This window comes from Diadema setosum, chromosome 21 (assembly GCF_964275005.1).
Source record: "Diadema setosum chromosome 21, eeDiaSeto1, whole genome shotgun sequence".
Taxonomy (NCBI): Eukaryota; Metazoa; Echinodermata; class Echinoidea; order Diadematoida; family Diadematidae; genus Diadema; species Diadema setosum.
Genome location: NC_092705.1, coordinates 17,003,587 through 17,018,384, shown reverse-complemented (window position 1 = coordinate 17,018,384; position 14,798 = coordinate 17,003,587). Strand labels below are relative to the sequence as shown.

The 14,798-nt window shown below is 37.9% G+C and overlaps 1 protein-coding gene across 1 annotated transcript; it reads right to left on the bottom strand.

The window, feature by feature from the left end:
* Positions 1-967: 967 nt before the first annotated feature.
* On the bottom strand, positions 968-10,289 carry LOC140244688 (uncharacterized). The gene is made up of 7 exons (XM_072324305.1): positions 9,867-10,289; positions 5,849-6,000; positions 4,870-5,197; positions 3,996-4,154; positions 3,212-3,365; positions 2,543-2,711; positions 968-1,243 (listed from the first exon to the last, which is right to left on the bottom strand). Exons 1-7 carry the CDS (start codon positions 9,924-9,926, stop codon positions 1,000-1,002), a joined length of 1,266 nt encoding a protein of 421 aa, XP_072180406.1. The 5' UTR covers positions 9,927-10,289; the 3' UTR covers positions 968-999.
* Positions 10,290-14,798: the final 4,509 nt, after the last annotated feature.

The following is a 14,798-nucleotide window of genomic DNA, read 5'->3' as shown; positions in this document are numbered from 1 at the left end:
ACGTCAAGTTTAAAAAATCAGTTTAGAGAGGGCGTACATGTGATAGTACGCAAAGTACGGGACGTATTGTTGGCTTCCTCAACGTGAGTTGTCATGCTCTTATGTATACAGCTACTGGTACTCCCTTCCTCTCTCTCCCTGCATTTCTGTTTTCTCATACTCATTTATGAAGCTATTTTAGGATTGATTGATTTCTACGTATTTATACATAATATCAGTCTCTCCCGGCAATGTCCGGAGACTGAATCGGATAAGGGGCCGCGGAAGGGGGGGGGGGGGGGCTGGGGGCTGCAGCCCCCCCCCCCCCCCAATACACTTTCGGCTCGTCAAAAAAAAAATCACAACACGCATGAATTTCAATTTCCAAAGATTCCGCCCTTAGATTCTTCCCGTTTAAGCGGCCGCGGCCCCTGTTTATTAGGCAATTATAATATAGGTGATCCGAGTATTTATGTAGTTTGCACTGTGTTCTCTCGCTTAACCATTAACTTGGACTTCAACTGTAGATATAGCGTTATACTCTGTGTTCTCATTCGTTTTGGTTGTTACTTAATTTGTTTCGACTAATCCTCTCTTGCCACCTATTTATCTCTTGCCTTCCTCACAGCTATATGTTCTCGTCTCTGAATCATAATTAGCGAGTTTTAGATCTGCGATGCTATAAATGTTCACGACGCGCCTCATCCTGGTGTGAGAATGGAACTAGCTGTCTTGCGCATGTGCAGAACATTTTTTTTTTGTTTATTCATTTATTTCTGCTTCATAGCTTTGTCTTAGCGTTCGTGCCGCAGATCTATTAAAGGCTCGCTAAATATTGATGTCAGTAGTCTTACGTAAATGCGACCGTAGAATGTGTATACCTCTGTGCGGGTGTCCTTCCAACTTAGTTTGTCCGTTTTTTCTCGCTTATTCTCTTGTAATTCACTCCCTCCGGCATATCAATCATTTTCACCACCACCTTCACCACTACCACAACTATCATCACGACCACGCCCTGATCTAGTTCCCCCTGTAGAGGAGGAACCCACTGAAGGTGCTGTATTTGAAGGACGCGTCGCTGTAGACGGCGAATCTTTCGGAGGGGCTGAGGCGGAGGTACACCCTGTCCCCCTTCTCCAGGGGCAGGATCACACTCTGACTATCCATTACGTTCCTTTCGCTGGCGTCGGAGAAGATGGCAGTGACCACGTCTTCGTTCTTCATCAGGACGACGCCCAGGTGACGACCGTCGTACGACCTCAGGCTGGAGGAAGACCAGATACGTGAAAATTGATTTAATCATGATCCGTCCTTGCGAAAGCCAAACGCCGATTTCTTGATTGTGACATGTTTGTTTGTTTTAATCATTTATTTAATATTAGTTTGTTTCCTTTCTTGTTTCTTTTATTTAGATAGATTCTTTTTCAGTAACTTCACTACATAGTTATGTGCATTTTGTCCCACCTTTTTTCAACATGAAACAATATTATGACATTTTGTAAAGTTTCAAATGTGTTTGAATTTGAAAAAAATAGAACAAAACAAGTAAACATATCAATATCTGTGAACTGCAAACCAATTTGATCAGAAGTTTGATATTGAGTCATATAGGCAAGGTGTTTTTTAATCTCAAACTATCTTAAAACACGTTATATGTGTAGCTGAAACGTTTCCAAAGAGGAATGAGGCACTCTGAATATACATATATATATATATATATATATATATATATATATATATATGGGGTTTTTTTTAGGGGGGATTATCAGTGTGATCGTTATCATTAGAGCCTATCACTTTTTGCCATTATCACAATTATTATATTTAATAAGGAGTCCTTAATGGTTGCTATAACAGTTTGGTCTCTATCCTTAGATTGGGTTCTTCATTATTCTAATATGATAACATTTCTAAATGAGGTCATAATGAGGAATAAAACTTTCAAAAGTGAAATAATATTATTAACGGAATATTGTTGCCTGTTTATCAGCTGGGCAAAAGAGAAGAGTCACATTAAGTGAAACGTGATGAAAACAGTTTATTTTTTTTTTTTATATTCATGATCTCATTCCGTAAGCTACATACAGGAGCAGACACAGTCAAGACACATTTCTATCAGACACAATTTGTGTAGATATAAACGGTTGCAGTTCGATATTCCGAAGGTTCGTTAATCAGTAAACACGTGAGGTTCGTTGGTATGTATTTCCTCTTTTTTTTTCCTCATTTTCTATTTAACGAACCTTTGGAATAGTGAACCTTCGGAATAAATCACATAATTCATTGTCATTATCATCATAACCCCATATAGGGTGCATCATTTAACAGTTAGAACGCACATTCATAAAGGCACACATAGTTACATGCACATAATCCATAGTTACAATACATACGTTATTAATTTTACGCCTATATACAAATACATAGTACATACATACATACATTTATACATTCATACATACAAACATTCGTACGTTCATACATACATACATACATACATACATACATAGGGCATACATAATGGGTACATGTACACGCACATGCATACAATATCGCAACTTACTGAAATGTGATAAAGTAATAGCCGTTTATCTCGCAGACAAAAGTGCCGTTCTCCGCGTTGAAATCGCGACCTTTGTTGGCGAAGACGTGCTGAAAAGTCATCACTTGGGCTTCGCTGGTGCCGAACATCGACCTCGTGCTAGCTGCGGAGAAGGCCGACTTGCGTTTTTCTGCGGGATAGGAAAACAAAACGTACGTATTAGAAGCTGCCTTTACATTTTTGCTTTGTTTTATTTTATTAAATCTTCTTAGAATCTTCCTTGAAAAGCAGTTATGGCTCTGATCTGAACTAAACGGCTTCTAAAGAAAACGTACAGCAATATTAGTTAATACCCCCTAAATAAAGAGAGTGTGTAAACCAATTTTCCAACTACTTCAGCGTGCTTGAAAATGTTTTAAACTCTATAAAAACATGGATAATATCACATTATACAATAGGTGGCATCCTTACATCATGTGTAAGGATATCACAATTCTTTATACATGATACATCCATTGGATCTCTCTTTTTTTCTCTTTTTTTTTTTACAGAAGACGTAAGACACACTACAACAAAATCCGCCTGTTTTTCTTTTGTTACTAATACATTATTTCTACTACTGTACAATGTAAAACTTGTCCAGTGTTAATAGAATCGCCAAACGAGGTGCAGTTTCATCCTCCAACTTACTAGAAATATTTGGGACTCCAAGGATATCCTCAGCCAGGATATCAATCTCCTCCTCGATTGTGAGACTGTCGTCGGTGATGTCGGCATCGGAACTGGAAGTCAGGTTCGACGTCGTGTTCATTGATGAGAGTATGTCCATGATCTCGTGAGCCAACTTGCATAGGATATCAAAATTAATTCACTTAGTATCACAACTGCACGTAAATCAACTTAGTGAAAGCTGAATATAAGTCAACAGGAAGGGCTGCCACCCTCCCTCTCTCCCCCCCCCCCCCCCCCCCACCCTCATCATCAGAGCATACTTCAAGTTTATCAATTCTTACTCGTCGAAATCAGATCTCATGTGGCAAGTTTTAATACTTCGCATCATTTACCGAGTTATTTTTTACTATCATTTTTCCAGTAAATCGAAAGTTGATGTTTGTGCTACAGAAGCTACAATATACGGCTTATAGAAATCAGTGCTAGAGTACTTAAGATAGTCAAATTCAGTCACAAGTAATGTAATACACAAGGATATGAAAGTACTACCAATAAAGATTCATAATCATAGCGCTTCAAGCTGTATGATAATCATGATTACAACACTGCGCAAGCGAAGGATCAGTTAACTGTAGTCGAAAAATTCTGCAGTCAGTGTAGCGGTCACTCCGTTGCGGAGAGACCACTTTGCGTTAGAACAATTGGAAGCATTAAATAACTGTGCCATACATAATAGGACCCGTATAAGAGATATACGTATTTTTTTGTTTGTTTGTTGTTGTTGTTTTTTTTTTTTTTGTACCTCATCAGATATTTCTTCAACGTTATCGGTAGCCGAGATCTGCCGCTGAAGATCACGAGTTTGTCTCTTGCCTCGTACCGCGGATGTGTCGTCTGCGCGGCCGCTGTCCACCCTACCGTCTTTCCTTGGAAGCGTGATGTCCACTTTTGATTGCAACATCTAAAGAGAGAGTGAGAGAGAGGGGAGAAGAAGGAACAAAAAGAAAGAAAAATGAGAGAGAGAGAGAGAGAGAGAGAGAGGGAGGGAGGGAGAAACAGATTGGAATGAAGAGATAATGTGGGAATAGGAGAGAAAAAACAAAGCCATTAACCGGGGAAAATGAGAATAAAAGATAATGAAAGAATTAACACAAGAGAGGAAGAAGGAATATTACAGTAATAGAGAAAACATAAGGCGGAGAGGAAACGATAGAACATAAATTCCGCTGTGCTGAAAATGAGGACATCAATTTACTCCCAAGTACAATAATGTAGTGTCAACGTCAAAACATAATCTAAAGGACGTTCAGGAGAAGAAAACAGATAACTTTATAAACAAAGTCACTTTCAAGCCTATTGGTATTCTTACTGGAGTTATATTTGATAAAGCATGCTCAGCATGTCAGTTATTTGATAGCAATAAAGACCAAAGTAGTTGGAAGAGGCATTTTGGTCAGTAAATTCTTGATACTAGATCCGATATCTCCATGGGAATGGTCGCTGTGAAGGAATGTGGGCTGACTCTCATCTTGTCAGTGAACTGACACCAGACAAGCCAGATATAACGCAAGTATAACTCAGGCAAACATGTTCTGACTTGTACCATCAAATTGCTATTTTCTGTTTGTGTTGTTGTTGATGTTGTTGTTGTATATTCCTCTCAGTAATAGACCAACCTGCACTTTTGCCGCCAGCTGTGAATTCTGCTCGTTTATTTCAGACAAAACTTTCCCCAGGAGTTCAGGGTCAAATGTCTCATGGCTGTCGACCACGGTCATGGGTGACGGGCGCAAACCTGCAAGCTCCGCCTCCCGGTTACCTAGATATTCGTTAAGCTTCGACATTCTTGTCTCTATGGCAACCTCTGGGTCGAACGCTTCAGGCTTTTCCGCGTATAGCAACCCGAAAAAGCGTTCAAACTTGCCCAGCATTCGAGTTTGTTCATCGTTCTTCATCTGAAGCTCAGCAACCGTTGGTGACGACTCCATCATTTGCTTTATGTTCCTAAAACGGGGTAAAATCATCAGTCATAGCTTTTATATAATATCGAAATCAGCATCATCTCTATTACTTTCTTTCGAGTTGCAATACATCACGATACAGATATTGTGAACGTTAATCTTTTACTGTGGCACTGTAGTGTGAGTTTGTTTGTTTGTTTGTTTGTTTTTTATTTGCATAGCCACGTCATAACGAGGACCTCTAATATTACAAATCAAAGGAGTTGAGAGAAGTTATATCTTTCATATTATCGGTTGTTGTAAGTTCGTGCAACCATTACGTCCTGTCTCTGTCAGTCACATATTTTCTCAAAAGAGAGGATTGTCATGACAATCCACAAATCTTTGAAGACAGGTATCACTGCAGAAGGTGAACCCATCCAAGAGTTTCGCGTGACAGTGTTTTTTATTTGTTTGTATGTTTGTTTTCTTTCTTTACATTACTCACTGAGGTATCAAGACTCCCATTATTGTTTCATAATCCATTAACAAGCCTTGCACAACCAGTATCTGAAACTTTCATTTTCTTCCTTGTGTTGATGAGATGTGGACTGAAATAATGATTACAAAATGATCTGACGGTGATGTCGAATATACTTTCACATGACTTTCGCCAAAGATGCATAATAAATTACGTCAATTCCACATAACTTACGCATTAGCCATCTGTAACTGTGATTCCAACTGATCGATCCTCAGGCCGATATACTCTATCTGTTGATCGACAGAAGTTGTCGTCTGCTCTTCTGAACCCTTGACGAAAGACTGTGGTGACTGTATCACGTGGGCAAGTTGGGATTTCCCCATCTGCCTCAGGCACGCCACGACAGGGTACAAAGTGGATATGAAGAGAGGGAAGGTAGCCATGGTTACGGCATAGCATTCTGACTTTGAGGACGCAAACATCATTCCAACGCAATGGTGTTGTTTCCTTTCGTTTTCCACAATATACATACATGTCACGTATCGTTATGAATCAGATTAATATGCTGAGATGATACGTTGACGTGCATGGAAAACTCACACCACGTTAAAGTTTCTTCAAGAATGGAAAGATCTGCAATGGCTTTTCCGGATAAAAAGTGCTTCGCCCTTCAAAAACGGGACTTCAAAACAGCTCCGACAAGCACCTACTCCTATACGATACCACCTATTTCAGCACACTATTATACGTATCATCACTTAAACCTGGGCTCCACGCTAACTTCACATTCATTTTTCTTACCCTTCGGGCAAGTAGATGTTTCATATTTCATATCTAAAACTTGCCCGACAAAAAAAAAAGGGAAAAAAGTAAAAACTAATTCTTTCATAGTAATCTTAACAACATAAGCCTTTATATGACATAAATGCATCTTTAATCTGGGATTTCAAGAGCTGTGATTTGTTTGCGCATTTGAATATTTTAGAAACGAGGTACAGTCGGTTGGGCATTATAATGATCTTTATGGACGTCGCTGATGAACGTTCTTTTGATACTTTTAATATCCTTTTTCTTTATATTTCTAAAAGGAAAACATGAAAAGGAAGGAGCATTAGCTCTAATGTTTATCGGTTTTTTTATGATGAAGTTAGTTACCATAGCAAGTTGTTTATTTTGGCTATTGATCATACTAAGATATGAAAAAGTGCAATTCATTTTGTGCTACACGGTATAATAGGGGATAAATGCAGAGGGGAAAGGAAAGATTAAACATTTGCCTACTCTCCGTGATCGCCAAACAGACGACCACAAAAATGAATTGACACGTAAATTTGAATGATCTGGTTTGGATTTTATAATTACATATATATAGGCCTACATGTCAACAGTCAACAACCGTTTTTGAGAAGACTACAGCAGTTTGTGAGGTCACGACAGGCCAACAATATTAAGAATTTGTAGACAGAATTCAATATATTTTCCTATTTCTAGCCACATGAAAGAGCGCATGACTTTCCACCTCTTTCAGAAAGCAATGGAAGAATATTGCAATTAATGTGTGCCAGTAACAACTCTCAAGTCGAGGGAATGTGTACTATTATATTTTTAAAAGAAAATTTGCAAAAATCTCATCATTGTTTTCTTTATGATCATTGTCCTACAGTAATGTCACAACATGTTGTCGTCTTCTCATCCAGCAATGACGGCACTGAAACATTATTTCTTTTTTTTAAATAATGGGCGGATTTTCGTCAAACTTCACTGATGTGATCTCCCAATAGTGCTGCATCAATCTACACATATCATATCTGGGTATACTTGTCCTTATAGCTCCTGGAGTCTCGTTAACAGAGGCTTGCAAAACATTCAAAATCCAATAATGCAGTACTTGAAAGAGATGTGGTAAATCGAAAGCGTAAATCGGAGATCCTGATCTGATTTGGGTTGAAATCTGCCCAGTCCTGACTTTGTTGGACTTTGTTGTCACTATTACTGTCATCAGTCGAATTCTTCTATCATCGCTTTTGTTATCAACTTTACTGTATACGTGTAACAAACAACACATCTTAAAGTAATACTGTACATGCAACACTAAAATTTGATGAACTAAACTTTGGCTAGGTTTAAACCATGATGGCGTCCTCCATGCGTACAATAAATTGCTCAATTATGAAGAATGAGGCTTGAATCTTTTTTTTTTTTTTCATTTAGGTTATTCTATCCCCTTTATGCCACAGAATCATACAGACCAGGCTTACAGATAATATGTCCCTGGGAAAAAACGGTCATTTCATGTTTCTGTTTAAATTGAGTTCAAACAATGCTCAACATGACAGTAAAATAGAGTAAAATCACACAGTTCGGAATATAGGCAGTTTCATGAAAATCAGACATAAAAAAGTCACGGGATTTGCCGTTTCTAACCATGCAAACGGTTTTGAGAACTTTCAAAAAAAGCTGAGTTTCCACTCAGCTTTCCACTCAGGCTTGCTCACACATACACACAGAAAGAATATAACAAAAATTGTGTTTGGATTGTAATTTGACACCAACAGCAAGCATCTCCTCCCAATCCACACCAAAATATCAACGATGCACATTCTATGAAAATCAGTCTTATTATAAACAAGATCAGCAAGAGAACGTCATTCCATTCTTGCGATCACTCTATGCACAAGCAAAGTGATCCCTCTCTTAGTAATACTAAGGATAAATCAAAGTGTGTTTCTTTTTTTTGTCGCTAGTCTTGTGTCAACAGCATGATATAGCTTGGTACAGTGTCCATGGTATGGATAATGCTCTGTGGATTCTAAAACTGGAGGTCCGAGTTCGAGTTCCAGACATTTTATCCACAAGTCTCTCTTGACCCAAACGTATCTAAATGGATATAGCTTTTGATACTACAAGCACCATTAGCCCTAAAGAATCTATTGTCGCTATTATAATAATACAATAACCATTATGTTTATCATTAGTATTACTTTGTCACAATAACTACTATCATTATCAATACTGATGTCATTTACATTTTTTCATTGTTATTGTTATCATCATTATCATTATTTATATGTCATAGAGCAAAATTTGAAAACTTACAACGTGTACTTGCTTTCCATGTTCTTTAGCACCAAAATGATATATGTACTAAGGGTTCGCTTTCTACCTGGATCCAATTTTGACAGATTTAGCTCTATTTTATACCACTGTAAACTTATTAATTGCGGAATTATAAAGTAACGACATATCTTCATAAATTCATAATACAATAATGTATTTCGGATTATGATCATTGTGTAAATACAGGACGTTCATTATCATGACCGCCGTTTGTTATTTCATTATTCGAAGCAGTGTTTCTACCATGTCGGCTGCTCCTACACCGACGATTTATCATGATTTTTAGAGCTGTCATCTGTTTTTCCATGAATTGTAATCTCTGGGCGAACGTTTATTATCAGATAAGTCATGTAAGTGATAACTTGAAGGGGCGAATCCAAGAATTCCGTATATCCAAAGGGGAGGCGCCTTTGCAAAATTACAGGGGGCGCCCCTTTTTTCTTTTTATTTCTTTGGTTTAAAAAAAAATAATAATAGTAAGAGGAAGCGCACACCCGATGCGCCCCCCCCCCCCCCCCCGCCGATACGCCACTGACTTGAAATGCTCTAATTATGTTCTTATACTCTCCGAAACGCGAAGGCATTAGTCCTCATATACAAAAACAGATGAGCAAAGTTTAAATGCATATCAATCTCGAATTTTTGATACAATAGCTATTATAGCAAATCATCTTTCACTTTCTACTCCTTTTTGTCGCCCTGCTTCTCCTCTATCTTTCCTACCTTCCTCATTCCATCATTCTCCTTCTCTGCCTCTATTCCTCCTCCCAATCACCTTACTGTAGCCATTTTCAACTTCATTGTCTTTCCAGACACAGTCATTACCGCTATTACTCCTCTCTTTTTTTTTACACTTCTTCTCACCTTTTAATTTTTCTTCAAGCTCATGTTCTCTCTTTTTCCTACTATCACTATCTCTCTTCCATGTCTTCAGACCAACGTCATGCTCCTCCTTCTTACCATTCTGTTCTTCTTCTTCTTCCTCTCCTATTGCTTTCACACCTTTTTCAACATCTTTTCTCCTTCGTACTCCATTATTTTTCTCTGATACTTTGTCGTATGATTCCTCTCACTGTTAATTCTGATGCCACCACTTGAAACATCGGGCGAAATCGTGTGGTTGAAATCTTACCTGCACAAGCATACAGCATGACCAGAGAACTACCTTCAGGAACGCGACATCGGTACCCATGGTGACTATGCTACCTTTCAGCTTATCCGGACGTTTGAACGTTAGGTAGCCTGAAGTCAGCTGTGGGCATTCAATTGGCGCTTTTGGCGACTGAAGACAAGGTGTTATAGCTCCGTCAGACCTTTGATTTCATGCTCTAGACCTAGGCTCCAAGAGGTTGGTATTGATCCACCCGGTTGCCGTACGCGTGCATAAGTGTTGTGCTTTCGCCGTCCCATGTGCCCAGTCATGGGGATATGACCTGTTTATCAGGCCTGACATTAGTCCCATGACTTTTGACGACGCACGATTTGTGTAAGCCTATCCATCCAATTACCTCGAGAATTGCCGCTTCACGCTGGATCCGGTTACAGATCGAGATCATATTTTATTGTCACAACCCAGATTGTTGGGGAAAAAGATACAAACCTACAAAATGAAGACGTGCTGACTGTTTGACATGTTAGGGTAACCCTCATGCCACTCGAGACTATTGTCCGTCATTATCATCTGGTTTCGTCCCGTCACTATTGTTTAATGCCACAAGCGTACCAAATAGCTCTTCGTGCTCATTTTTCTTCCCAGTCTCTCCCTATATTCGGCTGTTTAGACAAAACATACTTCATTACGTGGCGTTGAAAGATAACACATTGTTGACTACGTCCTAACCCGGATGTGCGGGACGAGATGAAGTTTAACGGACTTTTAGGCGGCATGGGAACAACGAAAATGACTCCGGTAGAATGACCGAGAAATGCACAAGTTTAACCCGTTCAAGACGGGTTCAAATCGTTCAAATCGTTTAAATCGTCACACCTTATATGGAAAGGCTTGACATTTAACATTCGCAGCACATGTATCAAGTTGTACATTCTTTGAGATTTGTATCGTAGCAGTTCAATAAAGTACATTTTCATTGGGATTTGACCATATATAAAGGATATGACTTCAAAACTGTGTAATAATATTGATTGTTACTTCAAAAGTCTCTGATTGCATACATTCAGCCAGATAACCGGCATAACGTTAAGTGAACTTTTCATGAATGGACAGGTCAATTTACATGAAATGCATATAGGGCCTACAAATTCACTTTCACATTACATTTTCATTCTGTATAATCACACTTTACACTTTCACTTTTTGAAGGCTATAGTGCACGACGTCGAGATGGCAAAGCGTATAATGATAACGTTTACACAAGAAGATGACTAAAGGCTCATCAGCGTTATATTGTTACTCCGAGTTTCACGCGCTGCATGGGGTGCAATCATCAGGCATCTGAAAGCATAACATTTGATTGATATCAACAAAAGACTCTGCGTAATCTCTACATTTAGAAATTCAATTCTCCCCGAAATGTATTACAAGTAGTTCAATTAAGTTACCAAGCCATTCCCATTTCAATTACTATATAAAGTAACTTGTATATTCATCTTTATAAACATTTACCTGTGAGCATGCATATTTTTACCATATCTGTGTTTATTAATGTGTCTGCTGAATACATGCATGTCAACCTTTCAATGGATAAGTAGAGGGCAAAGATGTGGGAAACCTGTCCGAATAAAGAGATGGCACGACACCCCAAGCCAGTGAGTGCCGTTACAATGTATGTACCCCATGAACGCTATCCCAACAGCCACCCACTACGTTATCCGATCGTCCCTTTCTCCACCTGGTGGCGTCCATACCATCACGTACCACCCCACGAGGAGCGTTCCGTATTTAGTACTGTACTTGAACTTTAAATTGACATATGGCGCCTAATGTCTTTCTTGCTGTCTTTCTTTCTGAGCACCTGAGTAGGAAAGGTTAACATTTCCTCGTACCAGTATCCACACATCATCTAACGTATCTCTGAAAGGGAAAGGGGGATCCTTATGATTAGTGAGTGTAATTGATAGATTATGATATAGGCAAATACGTAATTGAATGAATAGTTTAAAAATAATGAATTACTAAAATGAACAAAAGAATACGAATTAGTGAAATCATATTAAACTATATTAAATATGGGTTCAGTATGAGGCGGACCCAATTTGCAATTTGCAAAGTTTAAAGTTGTGGTGTGCCAGAGTTATTTCACATAACATTTTTGAGTATGCAAGTGGTTTTGTTCACAAGCCAGATTTCATCAGAGCTATTTTGGGTTGATTCTAATGCCGAACATCTTGATTAAAAAATTCAAACAGTTGATAAAATTTCATTTAAAGCATAAGAATACATTCAAAAGCAATTTCCCACAGTCTCTTTAGAAACACGACTCTTTATCAAAACCGTATTTCTTTCTTTTTATCGGCTATTCCCATTATAGTTTTCTCGATCAATTTCTGTTGCTGCTGAACGTCTGTTCTTTCTTTTACGAAAAGTCCAGCCAACAATTGGACGTTTTCTTAACGTTTCTGAACATTCCAAGTTCGTTATTTGGACGTTTTGTCAAAACGTTTTCAGAACTTTTTTTTTTTGTGGAAGGTTTTGGACGTACTGAAAACGTTTCAACTGCTTTTTAAACGTAAAAAACCAATAAAAAGCCTTTGAAAATTTTTTAGGACCTGCTGAAAACCTTTTCGGACGTTATAGACGTCAGAAAACCTTTTAAAAATATACAGAACGTTCTGTGGATGTTCTGGGGACGTCCAGAAAACCCTTAAAAACCATCTAGAGCGTTCAAAAAAACGTTTTAAGAATGTCTAAAAATTCTTATGACCCTTTCCAGAACGTTTAGAGAACCTTTCACATCCGTCTAAAACATTCAGAAAACCTTTTAAGAACGTTTACTTTTGTCTAATTTGTCATTTTTATTGGGCATTAAAAAGTATACTCATGAGATTATACATACACAATCTGGGATTAATGTACTGTAATTCTAATTCTATATAATCCTATTCTAACCTGTTCCTAATGCCCTACAACCTATACCTATTACATCCTATTCCTAGCTGATGTGTCTGTATCACATTCTTTTACATACCGGTAAAAATGTTGAAATGCGATAAGACACGGTTACTAACATTAAATCACATATACCTTAATTAGGCCTATTGAAATGATCTGTTATGAAAATACCTCTTCAAAACACAATTTGATATTGTGACTACTTGAACAATTTTAAGACAGTTAAAAAATTTGAACCCAACATAAATACTTAAGATTTCAATGTCTAACAGTTTTCAAATTTTAGATTTTCATACTTGAATATTCATGATAAATGTTAGGTACCGGACGTTTAATTTTGTAATGTCCTTTGACGTTTTAAAAAACGTTTTCCAATAAAACTATGCTTTGCGGCAAATGCTAAGTCAAAACTTTGACATTATAATGAAGAGCTCAGTTGCAAAAGGTACTACATCCGTTTTTCATCAAAATTCACTTATTGGTCTTCATAATATATTCATTTTTAGGATCTCCCTTCCATAGTACTGACAAAAAGCTGAATTTCCAACCAGAAAACATTTTCCAATGAGACTGTGCTTTGCGGTCATGCTAAGTCAAAACTTTGACGCTATAATATGTTTCTTTTTAAAAACGTCCGTTTTAGACGGAGACGTACGGAACCTTAAAAAGTGTGCCTGTACCGCATTTCCTTATTTCCCAATAACCTTATTTCGTTTTCGGATTAACGAACCTTTTCATTTTTCATTTTCGGATAAACGAACCTTCGGAATAACGAACTTTATTTCATTTTCGGATTAACGAACCTTTGGAATTACGAACCGTGGAATGCTGTAAGGATGACGATCGTGACACTGGTCGATGTTGGTGGGCTGGATGACGGTGAAATTCCTTCGAGGCAGAGTCTGTTGACAGATTATACGTGCTATTGTGCCTGAAAGACTATCAACTCTCTACTTTCACACGTTTGTAAATATTTCTAACAGCTTATTCCGGTTCATTTACATTTAATGAGATCAGTCAGAGGATAAAATGTCATTGTGATACTGTTTAAGCCTTTGTCCACGAATTACATGACTTGCAAGAGGTAAGTCAAGCGGTACACCAATTCCTCTGTCAAGGAATATGGGTCCACTTAACCATTGTGGCATCAAATATTATATATGATTGTGAAAATAATTTCATAGGTAAAGTACCTATCATGTCTTTGTCCCATGCGTTTGGCCTGACTGTTATCCTAAAACAAATTGAACTCAAAGAAGGGGCATATCCTTTAACCGTATTATAATTGGGTGGGAAAATCTCCTCTCAAAAATACCTGTATTTGCTTCAATAGCTTTGAATGACTCTTTCTTGCAAGCACGTACAGTAATAGGCAAATGATATGAGCAATATCGGATAATCTATGATTAGAATTGATAATCATCTAAAAGCTCTAAAAGAAAAAAAAAAGGGAATCTAAATACACATGTGGTTTGTCGCATGCCAATAAAAATGTACTCCCTAACACAATTACGTATATCTTGACGTATCCTATAATATAAGCAACAGAAACGTCATGTTAAAGAACTTCATCAACATACAATGGGGTAAAAGTAGGGCAGATAGTGACCCTAGAATAGCAGTCTTTCGTATTCCGTAACCCGGCGTCTCTGCTGTGTTGACTCTGACAACATTGATGCTAAACTGTATGTGAATATTGAAACCTATGCAAAACGTAAATCGGCGGAATAGAGTCGTGTATCTATACGTCATTCTATAAACTGTTGAGCTATATTACTGAAATATAAAACGAAAGAGAGGTGTTCGAACAGCCATTGATCGTTTTGATGATTCTGATCAGTATCTAAAGGGCTGAATAATTGATGTAGTGCAAATAATGAAAACACTAATCGACGATCGACTTTCGATCTTATGTCGTCAAAACTATATCATATCTCGTCCTAAATCTTATCATTATTGCATCGATTACTGCTCATTCAATAGTATTCTTCAGGG